Consider the following 16,250-nt stretch of genomic DNA (forward strand, 5'->3'; position numbering starts at 1 on the left):
TTCGTCGCGCTGCCGAAGCGGATCTCGGAGGCCACGTAGAAATAAGCGCATGGCTGAGATCCGCTCCACCAGGTTCCTCAAAGATCCTAGCTGCTCACAAGCAAAAAGGCCTGCTCTTTCGTTGAACTGACTGAATTGATTTTCATTAATTATCCTGACAGCTAATTGGCTCTTATGTTAAATAAACGTATTATCCGATACCATGTGCGTCCAATGAAACTGTTCACTTGAACTAGAACCATCGATTTCATACCAGTTTTATATTTTCGAAGATTTTTTCCGAATAACCAAACAACCCGGCGTAAGTGCTCGACCGGAAGCGCTTGGGGAAAAAACCAAAGTGTCACTCGGTACTGGCGCTACCAAAAGTGATTCCACTTGAGCCCTTGAGCATGAGAACATGGTCTTTACCACCATGCTGTGCCGATAAACAACGAAAAAATTGTGCAGCCAAATAATAAAAAGGGCGGTATCGAAGTAAAAGGAACGAATGAATGGGCAGAAAACGAGACAAATTCAGTGAAGCGGTCAACGGCTCCAGTGGCGGCGCTGGCAGGTAACGTATAAAAGCTGGGCTTCAAGCACTAGAGCGAAGAGACATTTACGATCAGGTGGGTAACGATGACTGTAACAACTAAACTGGTATTGGCACATGTTTCAGTGCACCCGAGATAAGAAAATGGTGTGGCCGCAGATGCAAAACGAGCCCATGTAGAAATGTTCTCGAGAATGGGCCGTAATGTGGTACCTCGTAGAAGTTGTTGAGGACATATATTTGAGAACTTAGGCTTCTGTTACTGCTAATCTGGATCACCTGTATGCGATGGGGGGGGGGGGGAGGTTTTATTCCGCAGGAAAACTTTAACGTTTCGAATTATTAGCCGAATTGACATTCCATACATAATGTATGCTAATGGAAGAAACCTCAGGAAAATAAACTGCGGTTTTTCAGCACAGCATTGAATAACGTCCTCCCCCTCCAATAAAACACAACTGTTTCAAATTGTTCAACGCTCCACCTCCCTCCCCTCCGTGCAAGTGTCCCCGTCTGGGCTGCCTCCTTCCAGTCGCCTAGTCACGAAACGGGAAAGCATGACGTCAAAAATGGGAACTCGGGCTTTAGTAAATATGGGCGCGTCTCTTTCTTTTCTATTTGTGGAACAAAGTCGGCTTCGGTATCGCGCGTGGTAGTATGACTACTTCTCGCTATTTTTTTTTCGAACTTAGCACATACCTACAAAAATTCTAAAGAATACGGTGGTGCCAGACGTTACACTGAAGACATTATCAATAGTAGGGCGACGCTGCCATTGCAAATGCCCGCCACGGCTAAACCTAGCGAGGCGGAGATGCTGAGGACGTAGAACAGGGGCCCCTACAGTGCTACAAGTTTTGAAGTTACCGGAAAAATAAGATTTTCGTTCAAATAAACGCAAACGCTCTGTCTAACGCTCTCTCTGTCGCACGATTTTCAAAAATGGAACGGCGTTACGTGAAGCGAACTTACTACATAGTGTTCCTAGCACACTGGAATAGCCGCTGCTAATTTTTAAAGACGATAGTCTTTCTTGGGGAACTTCAACGCAGAAATTTCGGCCTGTCTGTCTTTCAGTTTGTCGGCACGTCCCTCGATTCAGCCACCCGGCCAAAGTTGAACCACTTGCCCAAGGGCCAGCCATCTTGAACGGCTTACTAGGTTCATACTTGTGTACATTGTTGATCAAAAAGCAAACATTACGCATATCTGAGGCGCAACATCACTAGGTAAGTATAATGGTGGTGTGTTCCTTTATTAGAAAATACATATATACGTAATTCTAGAGGTCCTAGTTTCTTAAGCTGCGCTGAAAATGCGACTGCGCTGCAACTTGCCTTCCTCCGTGCTCTCTGCACGAGCTCATTGTTGTGTTTCGGTTTCGGTTCCGTATTGCACTGTACGAGTGCCATGGGGCGCCGCTCTGGCATTCCTGTTTTACCCAGGCGACGTGTAAATAGAAGAGTGTGTGAAAAGTACTCGTTGAGTGCGGATGTTTCTTCTGCTTCGGCGCTTCGCGCCAAACCGCGTGTTCGGGCTGGCTGGCGTCCCCGCCGGTCGCGTTGGTCACCGCCGGTCTTCGCCTGCTGATGCGCCGGGACTACCATCCCGCAGCACAGCACTCATATTTCCCGACGTATTGCCAGATGGCGTCCATATCTCACGCAGCGCCTCTTCTATCGTCTTTAGACGACATTTGCAGCGAAGCACGCAGATACGCGGCCAATTTTTTTGGTTAATCAGGTTTAATTACTTAGTCATAATTACATTTGTAACTCGACAAATACGCGCGTAATTATGAACGTGTCACTGAGGCATATCTAGGCATGTCCAAACGACCTCTAAATGCGCAATTTTTAGCAACGTACTCATTACGTGCTCATTTATTCCAGCTGATAAAGAATGCCCGCGAAATATGAAAAATAACACGCGAATATACTCCCACCCGCAAAGGAAACCAACGCCCTCAAATAAGCTTACTGCAAGCAATCGATTTGCCTCTTGTCCGTTGCCAGAGCGTTCCGCATTTTGGCAAGGTTACAGGTCGGGTGCCAATAATATGTGTTGCAATTTCGCTGCGATTAATTCCGTTCGATTGTACGCCACTATCATTATCCATATCTCACGACCGACTGCTGTCACTGATAACGCGGCAGGAGCGCTGTTCTGATTCCGGCATGTCTTTGTAACACCAAAGGCGCACGTTTCTTCGGCCGGGGAGTGGCAGATAGGACGAATGAATGAATGAATGAATGAATGAATGAATGAATGAATGAATGAATGAATTTTAGTAAAAGTCAGGGCGAAGGGAAGGGAAGAAGGGATTAACCCCTGTCCCGTCCCACGCCCCGTCGATGATGATGGCGTCAGGTGATGGCTTGAAGCCCTTGGACCCGGGCGGCATCTTCGGCTTGCCGGACGGCCCAAAGTTGCTAGGGTGAGTGCCGCCTCCCAGCGGCAGCGACGCCGACGCAGCCGATCCGCAGCAGTGACCACAGCCGCGGCGGCCGTCGGCCCCTGCCCTCGCGCGGTGGTAGCAGTTCGTCCCTGCCTAACATGCGTCGCGAAGTGATCCATATTTTTTTGATGCGAAGTATCTTATGGCGGAGCTCAAACCGGTGGTGGTGGTGATGTGCGGCGTGACCATCCTTTTTGCGCATGTGCATACCCTCTCCACTCACCCTCTCCCCTCTCCACTTACCATCCCCCTCTCCACTTCCCGTCTCCACTTTCCTTCTCCCCTCCCCCTTTCCACTCTTCCTCTGAAACGCGGGCTAGACATGCCGAAATTCTCACCTGCGCAACGCCGCGATGACACCAGGGCATGCGCGTCCCCTCCCCCTCTCTCTCCTCTCCTACACTGTCCCTCTCTCGCACGCCTGCCGACCGCGTTCCCCGCTCGACCTGTCAGAATTAACAGCCAGGCTAGAGGGAAGACAAGATGCGCGTAGCGTTCCTCTTCGCGTTCCACGACGCGAGGTCGGTAGCATGCCCAAAGAACGCCAACGGTCACAACGGTACGTGATCGTGCAAGTACTCCGGCTTCGCATCGCCTCATGGTCCCCTTTAGCGGGAAATGGTGTAATTTTTTCTACCGTTTTTCCTTGATACTGGCTACCTCCAAGCAAGCTTGTCTGAGGGCGCTGGTTCCCGTTGGGCGCAGCGACCAAGTCAAGCATCACTTTTCATATTTCGCGGGCTTTCTTGAGCAACCGGAAAAAATGATCCCGCAATTAGTACGTTGTTGAAAATAGATGCCATTAGAACATGCCTAGATACACTTCATTGACCTTTTGACAATTAGGTGAGCAGTTGCGGAGTTACAAATATAATTATGACTAATTATTAAACCTCATAATTGAGAAAACTGGCAGTGGCTACTCCAGTGTACTAGGAGCAATGTACAGTACGTTTGCTTCGCGTAACGCCGTTCCTCTTCAACTCGTGCTGCGCCATAGCTAGGACACCCCGTATGTGTGTGTATATATATATATATATATATATATATATATATATATATATATATATATATGTTAGCGCAGCTCGCGCTAACGCGTGCAAGGCTGGGTCACAGCCTAGCTGGCGGGTACCTAGCTGGTCCTTGCTTGCTAGGCATTTACACTTGTCTCTTTTCACCCCTTGCTGCAATATACTATACATGGCTACGCTTGCTCTCATTGTTTTCTTTTAACACGAAAGTGTTTTATGCCGGGGTCCACCAAGATTTTATGACGCATTTCCGTCACGGAAATGCGTCAGCAAAATCAACGCCATCAGATGGCAAAGAAAAACTATGAAAAACTTCCGTTGACAGAAGTCGAACCCCTGACCTCTCGGTCCGGGACGATGGCTGTGGGGCGTTTAGCCCACTGAGCTAACCGCCAAACACATAACAGAGGCTACTTGAACGCATCTTTTATCTTTCACAGTGTTCTTGGACCTTGCACAATGAATGCATTTTTTATATCAGTGTTCCTGGATGGATTGATGGATGCTATGAGCATCCCCTTTATAACGGGGCGGTGACGTGTGCCACCAGGCTCGGAAAAAGAACAAAAATCACACCATCTCCCGCTAAAGGGGACCATGAGGCAATGCGAAGCAGTGTTTCGGCATGTAGAGCCCGCGTTTCAGAGGTGGAGTGGTGAGGCGGAAAGGGGAGAGGGGTAGTGGAGAGGGGGAGGGGATAGGAGAGAGGAAGGGGAAAGGAGAGAGGGAGGGGGAAACGGAAGAGGGAAAGAGAAGCGGATAGGGGGAAAGGGGAGGAGAGATGGGAAAGGGGGAGGGGAGAGGGAGAAAGGGGAGGGGAGATTGGGAGTGGAGTGGGTTTGCGCATGCGCAGTAAGGGTGGTCACGCCGCACACCACCACCACCGGAATTGAACTCCGCTATAAGATGCTTCACATCTAAACAAAAAGCGTCCTTGCTACGACCATCCCATTCGGCGCGTTTTCACTAAAAGTGTAATTTCGTCCATGCTTTAACACACTGCCAGGTGGCGGCTTTAGCCCAAGCCTCGCTCATAGCATCCATGCATATCGAAAAATAGCTCTCCGACGCTCGCCTGGCTGTCGTACCACGTTCCCCGCTCACCCTGTGAGAATTAACGGCCACGCTAGAGGGAAGAAACGACGTGCGTAGCGTTTCTCTTCGCGTTTCACGACTATATGAAGGAGTGCATATCGAGCATCAGTGTTTATTATGTGCTTGTTGATGCCATATTTGCGCGGGATTCACCATATGCGGTACCCACGTATATGTTAAGAACTTCAGCTACCGCAAGGGTTAATTAAATCATGATCGTGGGCGTTAGTCGTCGGTACGGAGGGGTGCCATTAGGTGTCAACGTGAGTGCGTCCACATCAAGCGGTGCTATATCTGCCAAACAGTAGGCATTGTACAATCTCTCATATACAAGTGAACTACGAACAAACCACTACTTAATTCTGGGACGACACGCTTCACATTCGTGGTATACCGATTCCTATGACGGAGGGATCAGCCATCTTTTTTTGTGTCTGTGTATTTCTATCTCTTTCTCTCTCCGCGTAATTTCTTTGTCTGTCTGTTTGTCTTTTTCCATATTGAAGGGGTGAAACACCTTAGGGTGTCGCCTTGTTGGCGTGTCATGTCGTAGTCATGGTCGATCATAAAAGGCTATGCACCCCAAAATTTGCGTCTCTACCCGCCACCGGTCCATACTATGCATATTGTGAGTTAAAGGTTCGTTGTTACTGCCTAAAACCTTATGTTTGGCTTAGCAGTGGTCTCCGACAAAATGTACCAAGTCACTCAAATTTTGTATCTAAAACCAGTGACAAAAACGTGCATCTCTACGGTTAAGTCATCTATTTGAAACACCATTTCTTGAAGCATATGTGCAAAGGGATGGTGCGTTAGTGGACCGGTGGAGAGTAAAGTAGTAAAGAGTAAAGACTTTGCTTTGGGAAACACCGGCGCACACTGCATGCTTCCCCGTCCCCAGTTTTCACGTTAGTGGAGCTGAAACGCACTTCGCTACATGCTTCTCCCCTCTCCAGCTGTCTAACGATTTCTCTCTCTCTTTTTTCCCCCTTTTTCTATTTTTCTCTTCCTTTCGATGTCTTTCTTCCTCTCTCTCTGTGTAGTCGTTCTCTCGACTTGTATCTTTTTCTCTCTTTCATCTATTTATTTCCATCTAAGTGTCTATCTCTTTCTTCCTCTCTCTTTCTCTCCGTACTCATTCTCGCCTCCTTCGTTTCTTTGGTCCTCACTTTCCTTTCCCGCCCCCTTGCTGTACTATACTATGCAATGCTCTACTACACCCTGCTAGCGTGCGTGGATAGCCGAATGATTACGATTCTCGCCTTCGGATCGTGGGGACGCGGCTTCTAATCTCGCCTCGCCAAGAAATTTTCACCAAGAATTTTCTCTAACTTTATCTAGCCTTTCTTTCTCTCACTCTCTCTGAACTCGTGCTCTCACATCTCAGTGTTATTGCACCCCACACCGGACAAATTGCCACACATGTACAGTACAGGGAGCGAAGAGGAAGAAGAGTAAGACGACGAAGAAGAGGACGAAGAGAGCGCGTGCCGGTTGATGATCATAATATTCTATCTACGACACACGGCTAACCCCGACCATAAGAACTCTGCTCTGAAAAGAAGTGATTCAAAAAGTGATGACCAATGGGGCAGCTTCATTCCGTGGAAACAGTTTATTCTGTGGCAAAAATCAACAATCTTGACTGAAACCAAGAAATAAATTGCTCCATTACGGTGATTTTCTTGCGACGTCCTAGGATCAAGACGGACATTTCTGTAAATAAAGAAAGTAATAACGTTAATGTTTTGTACTCCAGAACAACAAAACAAAACTAACAAACATTTTCTCTGAAGTTGAAAACAGAACTTACACTTCTTCTTGCGGAGGAGGGTGGAGTAGCTCAGGGGAGAACCAAGGCCGTAGCCGTAGTTCAGGCCGTAGCCGAGAAGACCGTGGCCGAAACCATAGCTGCCAGCACCGTAGCCGAGGGAGCCAACGCCGTAGCCGTAGTAGGCTGGAGCGGCGTGAGCAACGCCGTAGGTAGCGAGGGCTGGGGCAGCGTGGGCAACACCATAGGTGGCGACAGCTGGGGCAGCGTGGGCAACGGTGGCAACAGCTGGGGCAGCGTGGACGGCAGCGAAAGCTGGAGCAGCGTGGTGGACAGCGGTGACGGCTGGGGCAGCGGCGTAGGTGGCGACAGCTGGGGCAGCAGCGACAACTGGAGCGGACTGCACAACCTTGGTCACGGTTGGGGCAGCGTAGGTGGCAACGCGAGTGACGGCTGGGGCAGCAGCGTAGGTGACGGCTGGGGCGGAGTGCACAACCTTGGTGACAGCTGGGGCGGCAGCGTAGGTGACAGCTGGGGCAGCAGCAACAACCTGAGCGGACTGCTGGACAACCCTGGTGACAGCTGGGGCGGCGGCGTAGGTGACAGCTGGGGCGGACTGAACAACCCTGGTGACAGCTGGGGCAGCAGCGTAGGTGACAGCTGGGGCGGACTGAACAACCCTGGTGACAGCTGGGGCAGCAGCGTAGGTGACAGCTGGGGCGGACTGAACAACCCTGGTGACAGCTGGGGCGGCAGCGTAGGTGGCGACAGCTGGGGCGGCGTGAACAGCAGTCACGGCTGGAGCGGCGTGGACAGCGGTCACGGCTGGAGCGGCGTGGTAGGTGGAGACGGTACGGGCGACAGCTGGGGCAGCGACAGCATAGCTGGCAGCTGGGGCGGCGTATCCGTATCCGTAGCCAACACCGTAGCCGGTCAGGCCAGAGTAGCCAACACCGTGGGACAGGCCATAGTGGGAGAGGCCGAGGCCACCGTAGCCGAGGCCGGCATAGCCGAGGTTGCCATAACCAAGACCGTAGCCGAGGTTACTGGCGAGGGTGTAGCCGCCAGCAAGGTGGCCGCCAGCAAGATGACCAGCGAAGGCGCTGGTGGCCAGGGCAAGGACGATGCAGGCGCGCAGCTGAGAGGGAAAAATGAATGCATCTTTTCTGTATTTCGAAGATGAATGAATGTGCGTACACTGTTTTAAGGGGTAGTACGCGATCGCTGAAGCCGGAGAGCGCAGGATTACGTAAGGCTGTACAGGAGCGTTGGCTTCTTACTTTAGGCTTATCTAAGGTGCTCAGCACAAAGAGAGACTAAATGTTGAAGCGCATATTGAACACTGGAGGAGTAAGTCACTCCTCAGGAGACAAACGCCTTGACGATACTCCTGGAGGAACGACAGCTTGCAGTAACAATAGTGAGAAGACTATATTAAGGAATATCTTTAAATATGAACACTCCTATAAGGTGGAGTATTTGTATCGGCGGGTAGCGTTTCTTTTCTTTTCGGCCGAAGTTTTCATACCGAATAGGGCAGTTCAATGGAGACTTACCATGACGGTGGTCTTTGTGCGTTGGAGGAGCAGACGCTTCTGATCTTTGCCTATGGCGAGTGAGCTTTTATACCAGATTGTTGGCGTGTAGAAGGTAGAAACCGGCCTTTGCGAGTGGCGAGGGGGATGTGAGCGCTCCCTTCGATTCGTTAATAATCAGTGCCAATGATACACGTGCTTGCCTTGTAAGTTAAAAGAAATGTTAATTTTCATGGGTTTTTTTCCGACTCTTTGCCGTAGCGCAAAATCTACCCTTTTTTCCTGAACGCATTCACATGCGCGTGCCAGACTATACAGATCGGAAAGCGTGCGACCAAGCATTGCTCAATTAAACATTCAGTTCTAGTTGTACTTTGAATACCGTGAAGAGAGCTCCAGACGAAAGGGCGGAACACGCTTGGAGCACGGAATAACCGGATGTCGCTTAAGTTGCGGCAGAACAAACGTGCTCTCGGAATCTTTTTTTTTATGACTTCACGTAGTGCTGCCTACAAGGAGACAACTTAGTATTGCAGACGTGTCTTCAGACTCCTCAAGATCCTCCGTCTACGATAACATATGAGTTGAAGAAGTTCATAATTTATATCTCACTGGCATTGAAAAAAATGTGGTTGGCACTGAATATCTTAGACAATTCTTATATTCTCAGTGGTGTGCATCTTGAATTGGCTTCTAACTGTTTCTAGAGTGAAATTCAAGCAATCAATTAAATCTGTGTGTTATTCTCAATTTGGAGCGAATAAGTACTTTGAAAAATCTGGTCCGCAGAGTTGGCGAAAAACTGCTAGAAGCGCGACTTTCACCATTATTTACGAGTGTTCTAATGCATGAAAATCCAACAAGAGAATAAACATCGATAGCGTGTGGTCAAGGTAAAGTACTTGAACCTTCTACAACACATCCCTACTTTTGTTGGAATGCTGAACTACATAACCTAACCACCATTTCACAGCTCACCTAGGTAGCTCCTGTCGTGATTGTGCTATGAGCAATAGGAGTCAAATTGATGTAATACTAGTAGGTCGCGTTAACTGTTTGATTCTGTGTGCCACAAAAGTAGCGACCAAATTAGAAGTTCACCTGGAAGCGATACAACTGTGTGGTTTAAAGGCATTTTATTTAAGGGATTCGACTTTTGCCAATACAAATATGTCGTCTCGTAGAGTAGCTGTGACATCTAAAGTTCTGCAGGTTCATTGTAAGCCAGGATTGTTATCGATACCTATGATAGTGAGCACAAACATACATCGCAGCGAAGTGTCATTTTCTGACAACTGCGTAATATACAAATACATTAAAAATAGTGGTGCAATAATTGGTAGATATCAGTTAACCTAAAACTACGCTGCTCTGACTGTCACAAAAAGAATTTGCTCAAACTCTATATTATATGTTCACGGGAACCAACCCTTCGAGAAATGTTTCAGAACAGAATTACGGTAGTATCGTGTTATGAGCCTGTGTTAAAGGGGTCATGAACCACTTTTCCAAGTAATGATCTAATGGCCTCAGTATCGGAGTGTACTGCCTCCCGAATCGATTGCCGCAAAAATTTCTCGAATCCGTCAAGAATCAGCGGAGTTACGGGGGTTTGGCGCACGCTCCCAGCGCTTTCTCTCTTTTCTCGTGCCGGCGAGCGCACTGGAAGCTAGACAGGGAGGGATGGCATGGGGGAAAGAAGTTACGCCAGCGCGCGTCATGAAACGCGATCGCTCTCCCGCTGTGATTCGCTTGCGCGAGTGCGGCTACCGTGTACTGAGGAGCGCGGCGCCGGCATGTGGCGGCACCCCGCGGCAAGAAGCGCATCTGATCCGAACGCCGCTCTCGATTTACGTCGGCTATCGGCCAATAAGCATGCTATGTCTCTTGCTACGTACAGCGGACAGACGCCCCGCCCACCGACGAGAGTGAGAACCGGCCTCTGTTTGAAAAGAGGGTGCCTAGGGAAACGGCAACTTCGCGCTCCGCTTGTGGCCATTACGCGGCGCGCACGACTGTAATATTTGGCAGAGCAGTTCATAGCCGTGTCAGCTTTCCGCAGGATGTGTTTTTTCAATCAGCTCAAGGGGTGCTTCATGACCCCTTTAAATAGGACACTCGCATCGCGAACATAGCAAACACTAAATTGCGTAAACATTTTTGTTTTAACTTTAAACGATGCTTGAGACTACACCTGTCATTTCAAAACCTCCATCAATACTAGCTATGTGAGACCTGGGCCACTACATTAAAGTTTAAATCCAGGGTGAAATAACTACGCAATTTTTTGCGAACTTAAAAAAATGGACACTCATTATTAACGCAATAGCGTTAAGGAGCACGTTTCGCAGAAATTGCGGTGTCAGTGTAGGCGTCGGCGTCATTGCTTGCGAGACAAAAGTCAGCGTTGTCTCTGAGCGAAAATTTCAGGTAGGCGCAAATAAGTAATAACAACACTTCGGTTGCCGTGGGAATCTAACCCAGACCTTCTGCGTGGGAAGCAGGAGTTCTACCTGAAAGCCACTCCGTTGCTTGGAACTGCTTTGGAAAAATACCGTACACCAATGCCATGTAATGCGTGGAGTTTCCTTAACGCATGTACTTTTTCATGGCAGCAGCATAGAATCGCGTCAGTCCTCAAGACATGTGAATTGCACAACGTGTGAGGGGTTTAAAGGCCCATTATAGACCCATTACAAAGCACTCAGGCATTTTTGTGGTGTTTTAGGGGCGAAGCACCTTGGTGTCTAGGCTTGTCCGTTGGGTGGTATCCGTGTCCCTGCACAGCACCGTGTAAAATCCCCTAAAAAGGTTTAACAATAGACTAATATCAATCATAATTGTGACAGAACAATCTAAAACACCTAGCAGCACCAACCCTTCATACTAGTCCGCGATTTCAGCATGGACATTGTGGACCTTAGGACCTAGCTTTGTCGTCGACGGTCAGTGCCTGCTGTCATGGTGGTTAGAAAACCGTTGCTATAGACGAAACATATGTGTATGTGAATAAAAAGGGGTTTACAATAGACGAACAACAATCATATTTGTGACAAAACAATATAAAACACCTACAAGCACAAACCTTTTAAACTAGTCGGCGACTTCAATGTGCAGATTTTATGGACCTTATGACCGAGCCTTGTCGTCGACTCTTTATGACACTTTATGTCACTCAATTTACAATAAATGGGGCAAAGCTCGGGCAACATATGAGGCACAAAAAACGGTTGCACAGTACGCTAACATCGATCATAATTGTGACAGAGCAATATGAAACTTCTACGAGCACAAACCCTTTATTCTAAGGAGGGTGGAACCTTGGGCTAGTTGGTAGCCTTTATACTAGTAGGTGACTACAACGTAGACATTATGGACCTTACGACCTAGCTTCGGCCACTCGTCATCCATTCACTTCGTGGAGATGCGTTCCATTTTTTTGCGTTCCAAGTCCATTGTAACTGAAACTAAGAAAAACGCATTTTTTTGCTGCTCATAATATGGTCGGGTCTGCTCCAGCAGTTTTTTGCCAGTCTGCTCATCTCACCAAAATACCTGAAATCTATATTGCGGCTAAATTCTATATAGTCCACTATCGTCGGTATTCCGGCGAAAAATGTCGATTTGGCTCTTATAGATTGAAATATTTCATTTGGCCTTGAATGAGCTCGTAAAAGAAGTCTAAATCGCGGCGAATGAGAGATATACCAAGATTATGCGACAAAATTAACACCATCCTTGTGCTTCCGCCGGTGCTGTTGTTCGCTGCATGATCGTAATGGCAATTACTACACTTGCAAAGCGAGTGGTCCTCCCAGGCAACACGCACATCATTCTGGACTGTCGGCAGCGTTTTGTTATCCTTGACATCTATTGAAGACCTCCAAAAAATTCTTCAGCTTTTCACCTTCATCTTCTTACCTCGTTTTATGCCATGCCATTTCGGATCACTTCTTCTTCAAGAAATAGATCGGTGCCCAATATCCTCACTTCAGTTGTCTTCTATTTCGAACATACCGTTTTGGAACAAAGTAAGGACATGAAACTGCACCGCAAAACTGAAAAGGTAACGCTAAGAGGCATATTTAACTCCTTCCCTAAAAATTGTCATTACAGCGCAAGGGAAGACACGGGACAAAGAGACCAACGAAGACTCGTGTTCCCTGGTCTCTTTGTTTCGTGTCTTCCCTTGCGCTGTAATCACAATCTCAAATGGAATACCAACAAGCCCGGACTCAGACTTTGCCCTGCAACATCATGTCCTTTCGTAAGTACCAACTCGCCCAAGGAAAACTAATTGTGGAGCGAAAACACTATAAGAAGGAAACTAGGACACAAATGAAGTAGATTGGATGCGTCCATCTTGATTGTTTTAGTCACAATCGTTGGTGCAGCGCTGGTTCAATGGATATGGCTCAGTTTGATTCAAACAGATGCAGGATTTGGCTTATTTTTTTATTCAAAGCTGCCCTTTTGAGTTCACTTTACAGTAAGCAATTGGCCTGTTTTGATTACAGTTGTTTTAAAAGTACTTAGGCGCGCTTTACACTACCCTAAAATTTAGTCCAGTTTCGGTTTCTGGATTTGGCTCTTCTAGAAATAAAACACCACATTTATTCATCATCAGCAGCGAAAGCAGCAACAAAGTAAGCAGCTGTTTAAGTTCACATGTGGCCTTACGTAGGCGTAGTAGGTATTTCTCTGGTTCGCAAAAGGAAGAAACATGGCGTAGTGGGCACTTCGCCACAGTACTTGCAGTAAGCATTCTAGGATCAATGAACGGCCAATGTAGCCCGCACAGGTGTTCTTTTCGTTGCGGCATGTACGATGTGTCCACTAAGAAGCGAAGCGAGGCTACCGATTGAGTAGGCGATGCGAACGGGGCTCGATTACGCAAGCGCGTTCTACTCTTGAAGCGAAGATCAAGCGTGTTCTAACTTTTTCGAATGTGATGGAAATTTCGACGTTCGATCTAACCTGCAGCTAATGATACACATGCCATCATTGATTTGTCACGCACGGGTGTCACAAGTTAATAGAATCGCATGCATCAAGCGTCCTTCATGTCATTGCATGTTACCTATCTAGAGTGTGTCATGCATGTATATCCACACAGCTTGATTAAAACAACCATATTGCCACGCCCACTTCTCCTTTTAGTTTGAGTTATTCGGATTTGACCAGCTAGGACGTTTATCAACGATCGACGCTGTCCGCAAAGCAGGGTTCGAGAAGCTTCTCGAATGTAGTAGATCGTTTTGTTTAGATTGCGCGCCGCCCGTGAATGTTCTAGCTTTGTCGAGAGATAATGCCGCCACCAGCGATATTGATGGAAAATTCGATAGCGCCTGTATAAAGGCCGACGCGGTTGACCGCTTGTCAGTTGATCGACGGTCGACGCTCTGTTCGCCGCTATCAGTTTATTGCTGTAGCTGGAGTTTCATTTTCCCGGCCACAAGTTCGGCCTCATAAAGAGTTTCATCTCGGACGTGCTGACTGCTGCCTTCGTCGACGTCACGACCACGTGACATCTGGTGGAGGTGCTGTTTCTTCATGATCCGGACGCCCCCGTCAAGCCGTGAACCCAGCGCTCAGCGCGGAGAAGACATCGACGCCAACCACGACCAGCGAGCAAGCCGTAGGCAACAAGGCCTAGCACCGGAGTACGGGCCTCTACCCGACAACACTCGGAACAGAAAGGCCAGGACCACGACTGCGGCAACGATGACAGACACTGCGCCACTGCCCGCGGTAGTAATGCAACAGCCAAGGGAGCCACCGACTTTCCGTGGATCGTCGTTTGAAGACCCGGAGAGCTGGCTGGAGACGTACGAGCGAGTCGCCATCTTCAACCACTGGGACACTGAAGAGAAGCTGCGCCACGTATACTTCTACCTAGAAGACGCCGCGAGGACGTGGTTCGAGAACCGAGAATCCGCCCTACAAACATGGCATCTCTTTCGGACGACGTTCCTAAGCACGTTCACGAGCGTGGTCCGCAAGGAACGGGCCGCGGCCATGCTGGAGACCCGTGTGCAGCGGCCCATCGAAAATATTGCCATCTACACGGAAGAGATGAATCGCCTGATTCGACACGCCGACCCAAGTATGCCCGAAGAGAAGAAAGTAGGAAAGAAGAGTTAATTTCAAGGGCTCGTTTTCTTTGTTATACACAATATTAATGAGAACTAACAGACAATAATGCCAAGGAAAGTATAGGGGATGTTTTTTAGTAATAAATGTACGGTAATTGTGAAGAAAGAAAAGTGGACGAAAAGATAGCTTGCCGCGGGCAGGGACCGAACCTGCGACCTTCGAATAACGCGTCCGATGCTCTACCAACTGAGCTACCGCGGCGGCCATCCCCCGTCCACTTTATAGGGTATATGTGTGCATTAAACGTGGGAGCGTCAGTCAGCGCCGCCAGTAGCCATGACGGCGAGTGTGGAACACTCTTTTTCTGCCTTGGCGTCACGTAGCACGTGAACTTATTACGAGCTGGCAGCTGACCAATAATCCCTCGCATACTACCTGAAAGCATCAAGTCTGCCAGAACGAGACCCTCGCTATGAATGAAGGAAAGAAGAGTTAATTTCAAGGGCTCGTTTTCTTTGTTATACACAATATTAATGAGAACTAACAGACAATAATGCCAAGGAAAGTATAGGGGATGTTTTTAGTAATAAATGTACGGTAATTGTGAAGAAAGAAAAGTGGACGAAAAGATAGCTTGCCGCGGGCAGGGACCGAACCTGCGACCTTCGAATAACGCGTCCGATGCTCTACCAACTGAGCTACCGCGGCGGCCATCCCCCGTCCACTTTATAGGGTATATGTGTGCATTAAACGTGGGAGCGTCAGTCAGCGCCGCCAGTAGCCATGACGGCGAGTGTGGAACACTCTTTTTCTGCCTTGGCGTCACGTAGCACGTGAACTTATTACGAGCTGGCAGCTGACCAATAATCCCTCGCATACTACCTGAAAGCATCAAGTCTGCCAGAACGAGACCCTCGCTATGAATGAAGGAAAGAAGAGTTAATTTCAAGGGCTCGTTTTCTTTGTTATACACAATATTAATGAGAACTAACAGACAATAATGCCAAGGAAAGTATAGGGGATGTTTTTTAGTAATAAATGTACGGTAATTGTGAAGAAAGAAAAGTGGACGAAAAGATAGCTTGCCGCGGGCAGGGACCGAACCTGCGACCTTCGAATAACGCGTCCGATGCTCTACCAACTGAGCTACCGCGGCGGCCATCCCCCGTCCACTTTATAGGGTATATGTGTGCATTAAACGTGGGAGCGTCAGTCAGCGCCGCCAGTAGCCATGACGGCGAGTGTGGAACACTCTTTTTCTGCCTTGGCGTCACGTAGCACGTGAACTTATTACGAGCTGGCAGCTGACCAATAATCCCTCGCATACTACCTGAAAGCATCAAGTCTGCCAGAACGAGACCCTCGCTATGAATGAAGGAAAGAAGAGTTAATTTCAAGGGCTCGTTTTCTTTGTTATACACAATATTAATGAGAACTAACAGACAATAATGCCAAGGAAAGTATAGGGGATGTTTTTTAGTAATAAATGTACGGTAATTGTGAAGAAAGAAAAGTGGACGAAAAGATAGCTTGCCGCGGGCAGGGACCGAACCTGCGACCTTCGAATAACGCGTCCGATGCTCTACCAACTGAGCTACCGCGGCGGCCATCCCCCGTCCACTTTATAGGGTATATGTGTGCATTAAACGTGGGAGCGTCAGTCAGCGCCGCCAGTAGCCATGACGGCGAGTGTGGAACACTCTTTTTCTGCCTTGGCGTCACGTAGCAC

General features: G+C 48.3%; 1 protein-coding gene across 1 annotated transcript in view; it reads right to left on the reverse strand.

Annotated features, from left to right (window-relative positions):
- LOC119390292 (calphotin) overlaps window positions 1-16,250 on the reverse strand; it is an 806,323-nt gene that overhangs the window by 69,731 nt on the left and 720,342 nt on the right. The window contains exon 11 of the mRNA XM_049415248.1: window positions 7,415-7,597. Coding sequence (XP_049271205.1) covers window positions 7,415-7,597 — 183 coding nt within the window. The remainder of the gene's footprint in view (window positions 1-7,414; window positions 7,598-16,250) is intronic.

Source organism: Rhipicephalus sanguineus, chromosome 4 (genome assembly GCF_013339695.2).
Source record: "Rhipicephalus sanguineus isolate Rsan-2018 chromosome 4, BIME_Rsan_1.4, whole genome shotgun sequence".
Taxonomy (NCBI): domain Eukaryota; kingdom Metazoa; phylum Arthropoda; class Arachnida; order Ixodida; family Ixodidae; genus Rhipicephalus; species Rhipicephalus sanguineus.